Source organism: Jaculus jaculus, chromosome 6 (assembly GCF_020740685.1).
Source record: "Jaculus jaculus isolate mJacJac1 chromosome 6, mJacJac1.mat.Y.cur, whole genome shotgun sequence".
In the NCBI taxonomy this organism is placed as follows: Eukaryota; Metazoa; Chordata; class Mammalia; order Rodentia; family Dipodidae; genus Jaculus; species Jaculus jaculus.
This window is the reverse complement of record NC_059107.1, coordinates 64,504,635-64,520,982: the sequence shown is the minus strand read 5'-3', so window position 1 is coordinate 64,520,982 and position 16,348 is coordinate 64,504,635. Positions and strand designations below refer to the sequence as shown.

Below are 16,348 nucleotides of genomic sequence, written 5' to 3'. Positions count from 1 at the left end.
AGAGGAAACCCAGGGAACTACTGTAGCTAAAGTGACTAGCTGAAAATCCCCAAGTAAAAATGGGCCTGTCTGGGGACAGAAGAAACCATGAGGGAAAGAGGACCAGCCCAGATAATAGCAGGTATGGCAGACCTCCAGGAAGAAGCAAACACAAAGGTTTCATTTATTGGTCTTTATTGAGGACCTGTGCCTGGCTAGACACACAGAGGTACATCAAGACTCTCCCTGAGGAGCCATGGAGCCCTCTGGCCACATGAAGCAAACATGATTGAAACAGTTAAGCAGAGGGACAAGGCAGGACATGCCAATAGAGGACCCTGCAGAAAAAGCCAAATTCAGAGGTTCTTGGGGTCTCTAGGAGGAAAGCTTCTGCTCTGGTCTGCTCAGGCCACTGCCTGGCCCATGGGCTTCTTGCACACCCAGTGATAGGAGTCCTTGCAGTTCATGTCATTCCACATCCGCTGCATATGGACACAGTCTTCAAACTCTCCATTCCTATGTTGCCAGTTGTCTGGCTGATTTTTGTCCCAAAACCTGGAAACAACAAAGCTTTATTCTGCTAGACAAAGCAAATATCTCCTCCCCTGGAATAAGGACCCGGGGATGCTGCAAGCCTCGCTCCAGAGCCCACATCCAGGGTTTTTCAAGTGAGATGCAGAGACACAAGTAGGACAAGACAGAACCAGAAACTGACCAAAACAGAAAAGCAAGAAGACCCACTCACAGCTTGCCTGCCAGCCCCAGAGTCTATCCTTTCCAGATGTCCCTTTGGGGGCATCACAGACATATCACATACCACACAAACATCACACTCTACACACATCATATGCCATGAGCATCACATACCACACACACCATACACATTATATACTATGCACACCATACCATACATACATCACACACACACAGCACACCACATATATAACATACGTATCACAAATCAGACAGCACACACATCACATATATACATAGTACACACAAAATACACCACACTTTGCATACAATATATATCATGCCACATAGATCACATATATACCATACATGTTATATAAGATGCACCATATACATCATATATAAACACACCTCATATATCATACACACCACATATATACACCATATCAGACACCACATATGTCACACACTGTACATGTCACACACACCACATGCACATCACACATGCACCACACATACACCACACGTACACACTACACACATGCAACCCAAACACTAATAGTGGACAAAAATATACACAGGACAGGGACATGCAAGAACCACTGGCCAGGCCTACCTAAGACAGTGCCAAGGACAGTGCAGATAGCAACAGAACTCACGGTTTGCTCTGGGCATGATTGAATGGTGTCCCATCTACCCAGTGCCAGACATTCTCGGTGCCACTGTCAGTAAGGCCAATCCAGTGGTAAGAGGTACTTGTGGACTGTACCAGGAATGCCTATGCAGAGGAGGGACGCTGTGAGGTGCTGACTCTCCACACTGTTCCTGCTCAGGTCCTTGAGCCAGAAGCCCACCTCTTTATAGGAGCTAGCCTCTTCCTGCACCTTCCATAGCTTATCCAGAACTTAAGGCAGTAGCCCAGTTTCTCCCACATTAATTATCCTAAATAGTGCCCACCCTTGAGGAAAGGGGCTTTACTGGGACAAGGAGGTCCTGGCTGTAGCTTATTAGGATGTTTTAAAAGCAGCAGGTTCATCCGTCCTGTAAAAATAGTCTTGGGAAAGCCACAAGGAGTTGGTGGCACTTTTACAACTGAACCAAACCTGGTGTGGTCCTCTAATAACCTGACAGCTTCTGACAAGGCCCCTGGGAAGACACCCTCTCCCAACAGATGGTACTGGCTTTGGTGGTCCTCAGATGTGTAGGCCTGCATCTGGCTTCCAGGGGCCGGAGCCTTCAACAGCCACTCGACATTTCAGTTGACACTGATGTCTAGAAAGAAAGGCTGAGGGGACTGGGAACAAAGTACACCCCCATACTGAAGAGCAGAAATGGGTGCCACCTCCCTTGTCCTGCCTCCCTGCTGGCATTCCCTGGACCTAGGGAATCTCATTCACTGAACAGGTGGGTGCTGCTCACCACACTTCCACTTCAAGTACAGGTTGCTCATGGGAACTCAGGAATGTGTGCTCCCCGCCTAACAAGAAGACACAAAGGTCTCCACTGCTACTCCCTGAGAGGGCCAAGGCCACAGCACCTGCCTTCCTGGCCCACACCCACCTTCTTAGCCCATCCCACACCTCCAGCTCTGACCTGCTCCTCCTGAGAGGTCACAGATGCCAGATGAGCCCCCTGAGATACACAGAACTGCTCAGCCTCATGCCAGGACTTCTTGACATGAGAAAAGTAATACAAGCTTCCCATGAAGACCTTCCAGCCTTGCAGGATCAGCTGGAGAAGTTGACCTAGAACAGAGGGTAGGGAGGAGAAGAAACCAGGAGCTAATTTCTCTGCCCAGCCCTAGGGCAGACCATAGAAGAAAGTTTACAAACTCAGACAATTCTTGATGCCCAGTGTGCTAGGAGCAGGACCTATGAGGTGAACTCCCCTGCTCCATTCCACAACTCCTTCCTAGAGAAGCAGCTCTCCAGACACCCAGATGCCTTGGTCCCTCCTGATGGCCCTGGTTCTGCCACCAGCCAGCACTCTGCAGGTGCTAGCCCTCTGGTGTGTCCTTCTCTCCCACTCCAATCCCACAACTTTCTGGAAGATGTTATAACCATTTCATAACTAACTGCATCCCCAAACCACAGACCAGCCACCCATGCCCATGGCTACCCTGGGACTGTGTTATCACCTGATCAGCCTGGCCTCGCCATTTCCAAACTTATAGAGCTCAACTCCTCTTCCCTCCCTGCCCAACCTGCTTTCTGGTGTTTGCACCACAGCTGTGAGCCTGGAGTTGCCAGGCTCACTAGACTTTGACCTCATGGGCCACTGTCCAACCTTACTAAACTTCTATAAGCCAAGGGAGTATTATTCAAAGACCCAAATGACTAGGCCAAAGCCCTCAAGGAATGCAATCTAGCAAATAAGATGGAAGGACACAAACAAGGTGCCCCTTGGAATAAAAGCAAGAAAGTGCCTGGTCTGTCTCCCCTGGAGGAAGACGAGGCTGAGGAGGAACATTCTCAGTGAGGTGTCACTCAAGGCAAGGCTTGAAAGACCAAAGAAGAGTTTGCCAGATCAGGGGCAAGGGGAGCATCCTAGGCTGGGAAATGGTAGGTCTCAATGCACACAGGGTGTTGGGGAGCTGAGATGACTTCCAGCTAGTATATAAGGACAGCAGGTAAAGTTGTACAAACAACCTAGCACTAAGCACTAACTCCTATAGCCCACTGGAAGTGCATGGATGTCCCCTGTGAGCAGTGGAAACCACAGAAGGATTTAAAAAGCCATTATATGCACTGTGAGAATTTTCATGCTGGTTGGAGACTGAACAGGAAGAAGAAACTCTGAATCAGGCAGAACTATCAATAATACTAGAACAATGGTTTCAGTAAAAATGGTGAGTGTGGGCTGGGGAGATGGCTCTATGGGTAAAGTGTTTGCTGAATAAGCAATAAGGACCTGGTTTGGATCCCCAGAACTCACACAAAATGTCGATCCTCTCTCCTATTGCTCCTCTCCTGTCTCTCCCTCCCAGTCTTTCTTTCTCCTCTCTTCTCTTTCCCTGGCTTTCTGTCACCAATATTCCATTGCTCCATCCAGACCAACATCCTAGGGCCTCAAGTCCATGTGTGTAGCCCAGAACTTTCTCCTGGTCCACACAGCCTGCAGATGACAGCCTTGAATCTCCCTCCAGACTCAGCAAGTGTTCCCTTTCTCTCCTAGTCCCAATCTCAGAGGGCGACCAGAAGGCCAGCTAAGTAGCCTCCTCTCTGCTTCTCTCTAGTAGCTCTCCTTGGAAGAGGAAACCCAAGCTCAAAGTCCCCTGCCCAGGCCACCCACCTAGCTCTCTGCTCTTTAGCAGGTTGTGGGCAGCTTTTTTTTTTTTCCTTTCTTTCTTCCTTCCTTTCTTTTTTTTTCTCTTCAAGGATAAGCTATCACAGTTCACTGACTGATGCAGTAATTTTTGTTTTTGGCAAAGTGTGTACACTTATTTATACCAGGTTACAATGAGAAATGAATTCCATGCCGTAGTTGCATCACAAGCCATGTGAAACCACCGATTTGGCCCCTGCCTACTATCCATCTAACCTCGACTAATGAAACTGCTCTTTTTCACGCAGGCTCCTCTAACTTCCCAAAGTTTCCAACCTCAGATCCAGGTCTGCATGTCCATAAATTAATGCATATTCCCCTTGCTCTGCTTGTTTGACAAATACCTTCAGTGCTAGTCTAAACTGTCACCTCAGGAAAGTGCCCTCTGACCTTCCCCCACTCATTTCCTAGAGAATCCTTTTCCCTTCTTTTTATTTCTCCTTCACCCCAACCCTCACTTCTCACGTCATACACCTCTCTGTGTGTCTCTCATGCAAGCCTGCCCGACTGCCTGAAAGCTTGTCAAGGGTACACAGCATGTCTTTTTAGTTTCTGTACCCTGACCCTTAGTAGTGGCTCCACAAAGTGTCAGACAAGTAAGTGGAAACTTTGTTAAAATGCTGAACTTGTATTAGCGCATTTGACCTTTATGGTGAAACAAACATGATTATCCAAACTGTTTTGTTGGAGTTTTTTTGTGGGCTGGGCAGGTGGCTTATGCAGTGTTTGTGACCTAAATTCACTCTGTAGCCCAAACTACTTATTTATACAAACTACTCAGCCTTCTTAGTACTGGGATTACACTTGGAAATTATCATGCTAGTTCTGGAATTGTTTTTAGACAGAGGCTCATGTATTCCAAGCTGTCCTCAAACTCGCCATATAGCTGAGTCTAGCCTGAAACTCCTGAGCTTCCTGCCTCTACCTCCCACGTGCTAAGGGTGCAGGCATGTAATCTGACACCTGGCTCCCACTTTATTTTTTTGAGATGGGGATCTTGCTATGTAGCCCAGTCTGGTCTTAAACTCACTCTTTAGCCCAGGCCTCCAATTCTCAATCCTCCTGCCTTAGCCTCCATAGTGTACCACCACACCTCTGTCATGTACTATCACACCTGCCTGAAAACTAAAACTGACAGAACTGAGCAATTTCAGGTAGGAAGGAGCTTAGAAATGGGGCCATCTCACCGCTGCTGATCTATCTCATTGGGACTGCTCCCATGTCCAGTACTCATGCTTCTCCCCAGAGAGATGCACAGAATCCCAAGAGACTGTCCATCCCCAACCAGATCTCTCTCTCTCTTACTTTGGGTCCTTTGCAGCTGCTCCTGTAAAGCCACGGTCTCATGCATTGTCCTCAGGTGACTCTGCTCTTCCTGGATCTTGGCACTGAGGGCTTTGGTGGCCTCCAAATCACCTTTTAACTTCTGCATCTCAGCTTTGGTCCTCTGCAGATTGGTCTGCAGGGCTTGGGTCATGGCATTCAGGCCTGCAACATCCTCCATGCCTCCTTTGAGAGTTTGTAGCTCTCTGTTGGTGTTCTCCAACTGACTATTGACCACCTGAATCTGAGAGTTTACAGATTTAGCGTTTTCTAGCTCAGACTTTAATGCTTGGATCTGAGTGTCTGTCTGCTTCAGGTGGCCACTTGCTCTTTGGGTTTCAGCAGTGGCAGCTTCCAGATCTTTCTTTAATGAGTGCATCTCATTACCAGCCCTTTCCAAATGACCTTTTAGTGCCTGAATCTCAGCACTGGTGTTGTCCACACTGCCCTGGAGAAGTATCTGGGTTTGGAAGCTCAGAGCACGTGTACTTTGCAAACTTCCCTTCAGCCTCTGGATCTCAGCCTGGGCTCCCTCCAAAGCACTTCTCAAAACCTGCTCCTGGGTTCTCAGATCATCAACACTCTCCAGACGCTCTCTCAAAGCACAAATTGCAGCATTAGCACTCTCTAAGCTGCTATTTGCCAACCAAGCCTGGAAACTTACCGTTTCTAGCCCTGCCTTCAGTACCGTAAGCTCAGTGCTAGCACCTTTCAAGCCTCTTCCCAGAGCATGGAGCTCAGCACTGATATTTTCTGTACTACTCTTTAGGAGACCCTGGGTCTGGGAAGTTACAGCATTTGCCTTATCAATGTCTCCCCTCAGCCTCTGGATCTGGGCATTGGCCACCTCCAGAGAGTTCCTCAGTGCCTGGGTCTGCAAACTCAAGTCACTAGCATCCTTTAGGGCACCGTTTGCCATATGGATGTCATCACTGGCATTTTCCAAATGATGCTCGAGTGCTTGGATCTCAGAGCTAATGTTGTCCACTTTGCACTTCAACATCTGGATCTCCATGTGCCAGCTTGTAGAATTCCCCAAGTGGTCCTTGAACATCTGAGTAGTGTCTTGTATCTCTGATCTGTATAAGTGATCTGGAAGAAAGAAGCAAAGAAGGCGCCCCAAAAGGCCCATTATGTAGGACAGGTTGTATGGCCAATGTAGCAGACAGATTCAGGTTTGCTGAGATAAACTTCCAGACCAGGCACAGTTATGGAGAAGGGATTTATTGAAGCTTACAGATCCAGGGGGAAGTTCCATAAATGGCAGAAGAAGCTGGCCTGCCTTCACAGGACCAAGCAGAGAGAGAGAAGTACTAGCCAAAAAGCCAAAAGCCACAGCACACTTCAGGAACTCCAGCTAGGCACACTTTGCATATCTTTAGTTTGAAACCTGAAACCCATCACCACACCTTAAGATCACCCAGTGACATCCCTCCAGCCAGGTAGCCAGCAGATGCAAACTACAAACAATAAAGAACTGAATATATTGGGGGCCATCTATTCTATTCAAACCACCACAGCCAACCAATCAGATTCTCTTCAGTGTTCTCAGGTATGATGATTGATACTAATTGTCAATTCAACAGGATGTAGAATCACCTCCATGAATCACCTCTGGGCCTGCTGGGAGGACATTTCTAAACTCAGTTAATTGACATGGAAAGAGTCATCCTAACTGTTGGCAGCACCATCCTATAGGCTGGGTCCCCAGACTGAATAAAAAGGAGAAAGTGAGCATGTGACAAGAAAAATTGACTAATACACTAGGGGAATGTCTACACGTAGCTATGAGTTGCTCCTCTACAACCCACTCACAGGTTGCTGCAGCCATCCAGACTCTGGAGGTGGACCACCTGAGTATGTGAGCCAAGCCGCAGCGTAGATGAAGTCGATAGCTAATGTATATGAGTTGATGCTCTGGCCTGCTCTAAGCTAGCCATTGTGTGGTAAGGCTTGGGTGACCACCACTGTAATTGCTAACCTGGAACTGCTGGCTATACCACTTGGAGCAGCTGAAGCCTTAGTTCTACTAAAATCTTGTCAGTAATGGTTCCTTACAAAAAAGGAAGTAGGTCCCTGTGGTGGTCTGAATAGAATAGATGCCCCCCAATATATTCAGTTGTTTGTTTGTAGTTTGCATCTGCTGGCTACCTGGCTGGAGGCAATGTCACTGGGTGGATCTTAAGGTGTGGTGGTGGGTTTCAGGTTTCAAACTAAAGATATGCAAAGTGTGCCTAGCTGGAATTCCTGAAGTGTGCTGTAGCTTTTGATCTTTAGGGTTGTACTTCTCTCTCTCTGCTTGGTCCTGTGAAGGTAGGCCAGCTTCTTCGGCCATTTATGGAACTTCCCCTGGATCTGTAAGCTTCAATAAATACCCTTCCTCCATAACTGTGCCTGGTCTGGAAGTTCATCTCAGCAAACCTGAAGCTGTCTGATACAGTCCCAAAAAAACCCATGTTTAGTATTTGAGCATGCACCAAGCATGAAGTTCCTCTCCCCACCCCTGCCAAGGTAGGGTCTCACTATAGCCCAGGCTGACCTGAAATTGTAATTCTGTATGTAGTCTCGGGGGGCCTTGAACTCACAGTGATCCTCCTACCTCTGCCTCCCAAGTGCCAGGATTAAAGGCATGCGCCACCACGCCCAGCTACCCTTCTTACTTTCTAAACACATATGCTAAACATAAACTTCCGGGTTACAAATTTCATGCTGGAAAAAACAGATGTTCCAAGAGGAAGTATGTTCAGTCCATACCCTGGGTGGAGACATGTCATGCCCTCTGAGGTGACATTAAGCCTCACCTGAGATGGCCTTTCAAAGAGCTAGAATCCCAAAACTAGATGGTACAACCAGAAGAAGTCTCCTGCATCTTTCAAGGAGCATCTGAAGCACCTTTAATCTGCAAGGTTCCCATTCCATCCACCTGCCTCTGGTCTAAACATCAGCCTTGACTTGCCTTGTGAGCAAGGACCCATCTCTCTAGATTCTAGCTTCCCCACAGCAATAGAGAACAAACCCCAAGGAGGCAAGCCACCTGTCTGGAGGCTGTACATGTCACTCCTGTGCTCTCCCTTGTGGTGGGTGAGTTCTCAGCCACTGCAATGAGGCAGGGCCAGGTGGCTTTTGAGGGTGTGGAATCATAGATTTTACCTAATCAAGACAGACAGACAGATCCACACAACCAATCCAGACATATACACACACAAATGTTTTTCAACCATGTGAAAGCATGAAGAAAGAATAACCTCTTCCACAAATATTGCTGAAATAGCTTATGTGTAAGAAAACAAAGGGGCTTAGCCATGTCTCACACAACTAGACAACAATGCTTAAATGTAAAACTCAAAACTATACAATTTTTGCAGCCTTGAGTTAGGCCAAGTTTGCTGAAATACAAGACCAAATGATCCATTATAGGAAGACAAAAAAATGGTAGGAGTTGGGGTGCAGCTCACTAGTATGGCTCATGTTTTATTAGAATGCACAAGGCATTGTGTTCAAGCCCCAGCATATATACATACACACACACATATACATTCATACATATGTATTAAATATATATGATTTAATAAAAACTAAAATATTTTTCTTCCTCCTCTATCAGTCATGATAAAATGTTGATGTGCAGGTCTTGTGCAGTTAATGACAGTTGCTGTGAGGCCATAACTACAACAGCCACCTCACGCTGATGACAGCATTTCAAAGCACTCGTCCTCGTCCTCTTGTTCACATATTCTTTCCACCCTTTCTTCCACAACATTCCCTGAGCCTTAGGAGACATGATAGAATTGTCTCATTTAGTGCTGAGCACTCAATAGTCACTAATTCTACTCCTGGATTTTATATGGGTTCTGGGGGTTTTGAACTCAGATTCCCCTGCTTGTACTACAAGCACTTTACTCACCGAGCCATATCCCCAGCCCCCTAGAAAAGTGCTCTTAATTCTAGGTTCAGCAGACAACGTTTTAGCTGCTACCTAGCCCTGCTTCTAGAAGTTGTGGCAACCTGTCCTGGGACTTGGCCCTTTTTCTGGCTAGACCAAAATTAAAATCTTGTTAAGAGAATGAAAACATAAATCACCAAATAAGAAAAAGTATTTTCAGGTTGAGTGTGAGGCTGAGTGGTAGAGTGATTGGCTAGCATGCATTAAGCCCTGGGTTTGTCCCTAGCACCAACAAATATTTTATTAAAAAATATATTTTAGATATCTATTTACAAACAGAAAGAGAGAGCATGAGTGTACCAGGGCCCCTAGCCATTGCAAACAAACTCCAGTTGCATGTGCCACTTTGTTCATCTTGCTTTATCTAGACACTAAGGAATCAAACCCAGGTTGTTAGGCATTGCAGGCAAACACATTAACTACTAAGCCATCTCTTCAGCCTCTAAATATATATATATATATATATATATATATATATATATTTATCACAAATGTATATATAAATTTATCACAAATCACATGACAGGTAAAGGATTTAAAAGGAGGACAAAATGTATGATGCCTTTTTTTTATAAGCTGGGTGTGGTGGCACATATCTTTATTTATTTATTTATTTTTATTTGAGATGGAGAGAAAGGGAGAGAGATAAAATAGGCACACTGGGGCCTCTAGCCACTGCAATTGAACTCCAGACACATGTGCTATATTGTGTGTCTGGCTTATGCGGGATCTGGAGAATCAAACCTGGGTCCTTAGTCTTCTCAGGCAATCACCTTAACTGTTAAGCCATCTCTCCAGCCCTGATACCTTTTTAAAATTTTTATTAATTTTCAGGGAGAGAGAGAGAATGGGCATGTCAGGGCCAGATCTTCCTGCCACTGCAAACAAACTCCAGATGCATGTGTAACCTTGTGCATCTGATTTTACATGGGTATGGGGGAATCAAAACCAGGCATCAGGCTTTGCGAGCAAATGTTTTTAACTGCTGAGTCATCTCTCCAGCCCCTGAGTCATCTCTCCAGCCCCTGTATGATCCCTTGTATATTAAACTCTAGAAAAAACAAATTGATCTTTAGTCACAGGCGTGACTAGGACTGAAGGAAGAAGGAAGGAGGGAGGGATGGCATAGGGCCAGAAGTAAACTTGAAGGATCGATGACAAATGTGTTCCTTATTTTAATTGTTATGGTTTTATAACACATACATACATCAAAATTCATCATTAGATTGTATACTTTAAATATGTGCATAACATATATGTCCATTATGCCTCAATAAAGCTATTTTAAAAAAGAGACTGGGTGCCAGAAGGCACTACATAGGCGACTGGGGGAAATGACCAAGATCTGTCCAAGCAACACATTGTTTAACCTAATTAGCAACAAATAACCGGATGTGATGCCCACACAAGTGCAATAGTGGTACACAGCCATGGTGAGGAATCAATTGCTCTTGATTTGGCTAACTGATCCATTCAGTGGTACTAGACCCATAGCTGGAGCTGGGAAACAAGTCAGAACCATACCCAAACACAAGCCCACTCTTCAATATCAAGCTACCATCAATCATGGGGTATAGGAGGGCCTAAACCTACCATACTGTCTATCAAAAAAGTAAGTCTTATCTCAATTTTCCAGGTGCTAACTTACTCTCCATTGGAGAATCTGCTTCTCTTTTCCAGATAGATGCAGATCCTAAGAAGAGAGCTGCCCCAACATACCTCAAAAGGGGCCCAACTGAAACTAAGGACAACTGGCGAAATAAGCAAGGGTGATGTTTTCCTGTGAACCGGATACCAGCACAAAGGGGAAGGAGATCAACGCAGAGAAAAATCAACTCCTACCAAAGCAGAGAGCCAGAGCCTCAGAGGCCCCCAACACCTCAGCACTGAAACAGACCAAAAATGAACCCAACATGGCTCAGGGAAATTTTGCGGAAGAGGAGGCAGAAAGACTGTCAGAGTCACATGTTGGGTCATGATTTGCAGAGACATTTATCATATCAATAACTTGGGGCTAACTCCACAATGCACGACCCATTTTCATTAACAAGGAGGGTCTAATGGGAAGGGGTAGATCATAGATGAGCCTAAATAATGGTACCAAACTGCCTGCATTTACTGAAAAGAAAACTAATAAATTAAATAAAAATTAAATTAAAAAAAAAGAGACTGGGAACTGTAGAAATGGTTTAGTGGTTAAAGTGCTTGCTTGTGAAGCTTAAGGACTTATGTTCTACTCTCCAGATCCCACATAAGCCAGATGCACAAGGTAATGCAAGTGTGTGAGGTTGCCCATGAGCACAAGATGGCACACGTGTCGGGAGTTCTACTGCAGTGACTGGAGGCCAGGGCATGCCAATTCTCTCTCTCTCTCATTAAAAAAAAAAAAAAAAAAAAAAAAACAAAGAGGCTGTTTCAGGCCTGGAAACGAAAGTCTATTTTCTTTTCTTTTTTTTTTTTTTTCACTTTTTGTTGTTGTTGTTGTGTGTGTGTGCATGCATTTATGCATATTAAGATTGGGTGAGCCGGGCATGGTGGCACAGGCCTTTAATCCCAGCACTTGGGAGGCAGAGGTAGGAGGATTGCCATGAATTCAAGGCCACCCTGAGATGACAGAGTTAATTCCAGGTCAGCCTGGACCAGAGTGAGACCCTACCTCAAAAAAAAAAAAAAAAAAGATTGGGTGAGTGTACTGTGGGGTGTGTGTGTTGTGTATGTGGAGGCAGAGGTGAATGTTGGGAATCCTCCTCAGCTGCTCTCTATTTCATTCTTTGGAACAGGATATCTTGATGAACCTAAAGCTCACTGATTTGGCTAAACTAGCTAACCAGTGAGCCCTAGGGATTCCTGATCTCTGCCTCTCCAGAGCTGGAGTCCAGCCGTGTGCCACCATGTCCCGCTTTATGTAGCTGCTGAGGGTGCAGACTCAGGTCCTCATGCTTACACACAAGCACTTTACCCATGAAACCGTCTCTCCAGCCCCGAGGTAGAAGCCATTCAGGGATCTAGGATGGTAGAGGAGAAGTTGGCCTAGGATCTGGGCGATGCAGTGTCCCATTTCCCCCAGTCCTGTTATGCTGTGGCTACTCAGTGTTGGGTTCTATAGGCAACTGCCCAGTAGTGTTGTCTCCCAGAAGCAAAGCTGGAAATTCTTACCAAGAAGGATCTTTGTCCAGTATGCGTCTTGGGGACTGTAGAACTGAAATAGTCATGCCTGAGTCAGCACCATCCCTAGTCCTAATAGACCTGGGAGGACAGGGAACCCTATACCAGCTTGTGTTCCAGAAATAGGCAGCTGCCACTTCTAGAGTTCCTCTAGAAAGTCTCTGTTTGTGGTAGCCACCCCTTGCAGAGTAGACTCTGGCTGTTCCCAGGAAAGCTGTGGTTGGGCCTAAGGTGGTGGTGGAATGAGGTGCTTCAGGGAGCAGAAGAGCCCAGAGCGTGTGCCATCTGGGTCCCTGGGATCCTTTGCACAAGGAGTATCAGTGGGGCTCAGGTCACCTGGTAACTTACCTACCACAAAAAGAGCCAGGAGAGAGGAAGCCACAGTTATAACCATGAATGCCAGGGTGGCCTGGATGTACTTTGGCATCCGGGTGGCTATAGGAGCTGCTGGTGCAGAGTCCATCCCTGTAGGAGAGAAGCAAGGGTCAGGGATGAGAGGCTGCCAGGCAGCCTGGTCTGGTCAGCCTCTCTCACCCAGTTTTCTGGCCTATCCAGGGGGCTGAGTGGCTCCGGGAAGGGGGGAGCATCGCAAATCATTCACCAGTGTTCACTGCAGGCATGATGGCAATGGCACAAGGCCAAGGAACGGTCTGAGACCCTGGCACTTGGGTCTGAACCCAAGGAGGCTGCGATGGCACTGGAATTCAGGACCAAGCATAGAGAAGAAGGTTATAGTGTGGTTGGAATGGGGGGAGGAAAAGGAAGGAGGAAAGGAAGGCACAGAGCATGTGGGACCAGACCTTGGGGTCCCAGGCAGGCTTACTAACTTTGACCAAAACAAGGGTCACAGCTCTTAGGGGGCCACACCATTACCTTCCAACCCAAAAGCATGGGGCACTCCTGGAGCTTTCACTGGGCTTAGAATATTACCAATCGTGGTTTCAGACAAGCGGTGCATCCACTAATAGCCAGTGTGCAGAAGTGGGGTTCTAAATCAAGTCCATGTAACACCTGTTGTCAAGTTTCTGTCCTTGGTAGAAAAGAATCATGGAGAGCCTGTGGTAGGTAAGCTATCAGATGCCCAGGGCTCTGGTCCTCTACAAGCAGGAAAGAGCTCAGCTCTCTGGCCTATTAAATAAAGACTCAGATAGTAGGGTACAGGTAGTGGCCTCACCTTGAGTGTACAGGGAGACACATTGGTTGTCAGTGCAGAAGTGAGCCACATCTCCATCCATCTCTGAGTTCTTCATCCTCCAACACAGCTTACACAACCTGCCCCAGAAGGACTGTCCTGCTAGCCAGCAGCAACAGTGGAAGCAAAGCTGTGCTAACCACAAACTTATGTGCTCGTGACAAGGTCATGACCTCCTCACCACCTCATAGCCCTGCCTTCCTCCTTACTGACTATGTGGAAACCTGCCTGCCCACCCGGCCCCTCCCCTATGGGTCTCAGGAGTCCAGAAACCCTGGGCTCTATTTTCTTCCTCTTCTCCTTAGCCCCTTCTCCCTAAGTACCCCACACACTAGCCTCAGCCTCAGCCTAAAAGTCACACACACCCACCGTTCTCTTCTCTGGGGGCAGAGCTCCTTAGAGATGGTTGATTCTAGACAGGGGTGGAAAATGCAGATGATGGGTGTGGAGCATTTTATAGAACCAGAAACCCATTCTCTCTTTCTCCTTCTCTCCCTCTCTCTCTCATTAAAATAAATAAGTAAATAAATGTTTTAAAAGCTGATGGAAGAGGGGCTAGGGAGCTAGTGCAGTTGATAAAGTGGTTGTGGCACAAGTGTAAGGACCCGAATGCTGATCTTCTGCAGCCATGGAATTACCGGAGCAGCAGGGCAGCCTGCCTGTAATCCCAGCACTCAGGAGGCAGAGTCATGGATCCCTGGGGCAAGCTGGACAAATAGACTAGTCAAAATAGTGAGTCCTAGGCTAAATTGAGAGACTGTCTCAATAAGGAAGGTGGATAAAAATGGAGGAAGAGGGCTGGAGAGATGGCTTAGTGGTTAAGGCGCTTGCCTGCACAACCAAAGGACCCAGGTTCAATTCTTCAGGACCCATGTAAGCCAGATATGCACAAGGGAGCACATGCATCTGGTGTTCGGTTGCAATGGCTAGAAGCCCAGGCACACCCATTGTCTCTCTATATCTGCCTCTTTCTCTCCCTCTCTCTTAAATAAATAAATTTTAAAAACTGTATGGGCCCAGCAAGCATCTCATGGACTAGACACTAGGATTGATGGGGAGGGAGGGAAGGGCATTAAAGGGGTAGGAAACACAAATCTAGACCCAAATGGCAATGGTACGACAAAATTCTACTTCCTAAAAGGCAGACCAAATGGCTGAACCTTCACCAGGCCCTTACAGGGAACACCTGAACCACAAGCCACCAGAGAGGGTATCATGAAGACTAACCTTAATCTTCTACATCTTCCCTACCTTCCTCTCCTTCTCTCTCTCTCTCTCTCTCTCTCTCTCACTCTTCTCTCTAACTCTTGTATATTAGTTATCTTTTTTCCTCCTTCTCTCAGTGGACACTGACCTGTAACTCCCAGTACCAGCATGTGGCTATCATCCACAATGAGCTTTTGATCACAGAGACCTACAAGGTTTCCTAAAAGACAGGCAGATTTCTGTCAGAGTACTTGATGACCCACCAAAGGTTAGTGGTAAGACCCTACTGCTTATGTGGTTGACATGACTAATGGAATGACATGGCTGGATGTTGGAAGAGAGTCAGTCCCCAGACAGTCAGCGCATCTAGTGCCAGAAGGTGCTACATGGGCGACTGCCCCGGCCAGCAGGAAGTCAAACAAGGACCTGAGGGGAAGTTAACCTGAATAGGAAGAGGCAAACAGACACAAGGAAGGAGACCGAGCTGAGTTTCTTGTCAAGGCCTCAAGACTTTATTTTTACATGTAGGTTTATATAAGACTGTAGGGGGAAGGGGACATAATCAGGCCAAAGATCACAGAGTTACTGGCTAAACTGCAATGCCTCTGTTTCTTTATCAATTAGTAGCAGCAAGGAGGGGGGGAAATATCACCCAAGTGTATGATTTCTTCATTTCTGGTAACTGAGAATTTAGATGAGGATATAGAAACTTAACTTGCTATATGGCGGTTTCTGTCAACATGGCCGAGGTTAGGCTCATAGCTGCCAACAGGCGACTGGGGGAAAATGACCAGTTTCCGTCCAAGCAACTCATGGTCTAACCTACTTAGCAGCAAATAACCTGGTGTGATGCCCACACAAGTGCAATAGTGGCACACAGCCATGGTGGGGAACCAACTTCTCTTGATTTGGCTAACCAATTCCCTCAGTGGTATGGAACCCATAGCTGGAGCTGGGAAACAAGTCAGAACCATATCCAAACATAAGCCTGCTCTCTAGTATCAAGCTACCATCAATAATGGGCTACAAGAGGGTCTACACCTATTTATATCTCTATAAAAAAGTAAGGGTTATCTCATTTGTCCTGGTGCTAACCTACTCTCCATTGGAGAATCTGCTTCTCTTTTTCAGATAAGGAAAGAGTCGCCCCATCATACCTCAAAATAGCCCTGGCTGAAACTAAGAAAAATTGGTGAAACAAGCAAGAGTGCTGTTTTCCTGATAAACCGGATACCAACACAAGGGGGAAGGAGATCAACACAGAGAAAAATCAACTCCTATCAAATCAGAAAGCCAGAGCGCCAGAGACCCCCAACACCTCATCACTGAAGCAGACCAAAAATGAACCCAACATGGCTCAGGAAATTTTTGCAGAAGAGGGGGCAGAAAGAATGTCAGAGCCACATGTTAGGTCATGATATGCAAGACATTTATCTCACCCATAACTGTGGGCTAACTCCACAATGCATGACCCATATACCTCAACAAGGAGAGGCCAAGGGGAGGGGGAAGGTCATGGATGA

At 46.5% G+C, this 16,348-nt stretch overlaps 1 protein-coding gene across 1 annotated transcript; it reads right to left on the bottom strand.

Moving 5' to 3' along the window:
- Positions 1-383: 383 nt before the first annotated feature.
- Positions 384-13,677, bottom strand: Clec4f (C-type lectin domain family 4 member F). Its single transcript, XM_004668238.1, has 7 exons — positions 13,602-13,677; positions 12,776-12,892; positions 6,028-6,411; positions 5,302-5,847; positions 2,266-2,417; positions 1,332-1,450; positions 384-534 (listed from the first exon to the last, which is right to left on the bottom strand). Exons 1-7 carry the CDS (start codon positions 13,675-13,677, stop codon positions 384-386), a joined length of 1,545 nt encoding a protein of 514 aa, XP_004668295.1.
- Positions 13,678-16,348: the final 2,671 nt, after the last annotated feature.

Excerpts from the sequence above, each read along its gene's own strand:
- Clec4f (XM_004668238.1), bottom strand. The coding sequence starts at position 13,677 with ATGAAGAACTCAGAGATGGATGGAGATGTGGCTCACTTCTGCACTGAC. Across the intron at positions 12,893-13,601 it reads TGTCTCCCTGTACACTCAAG|GGATGGACTCTGCACCAGCA; the intron begins GTGAGGCCACTA and ends TCTCTCCTACAG. Across the intron at positions 535-1,331 it reads AATCATGCCCAGAGCAAACC|GTTTTGGGACAAAAATCAGC; the intron begins GTGAGTTCTGTT and ends TGTTGTTTCCAG.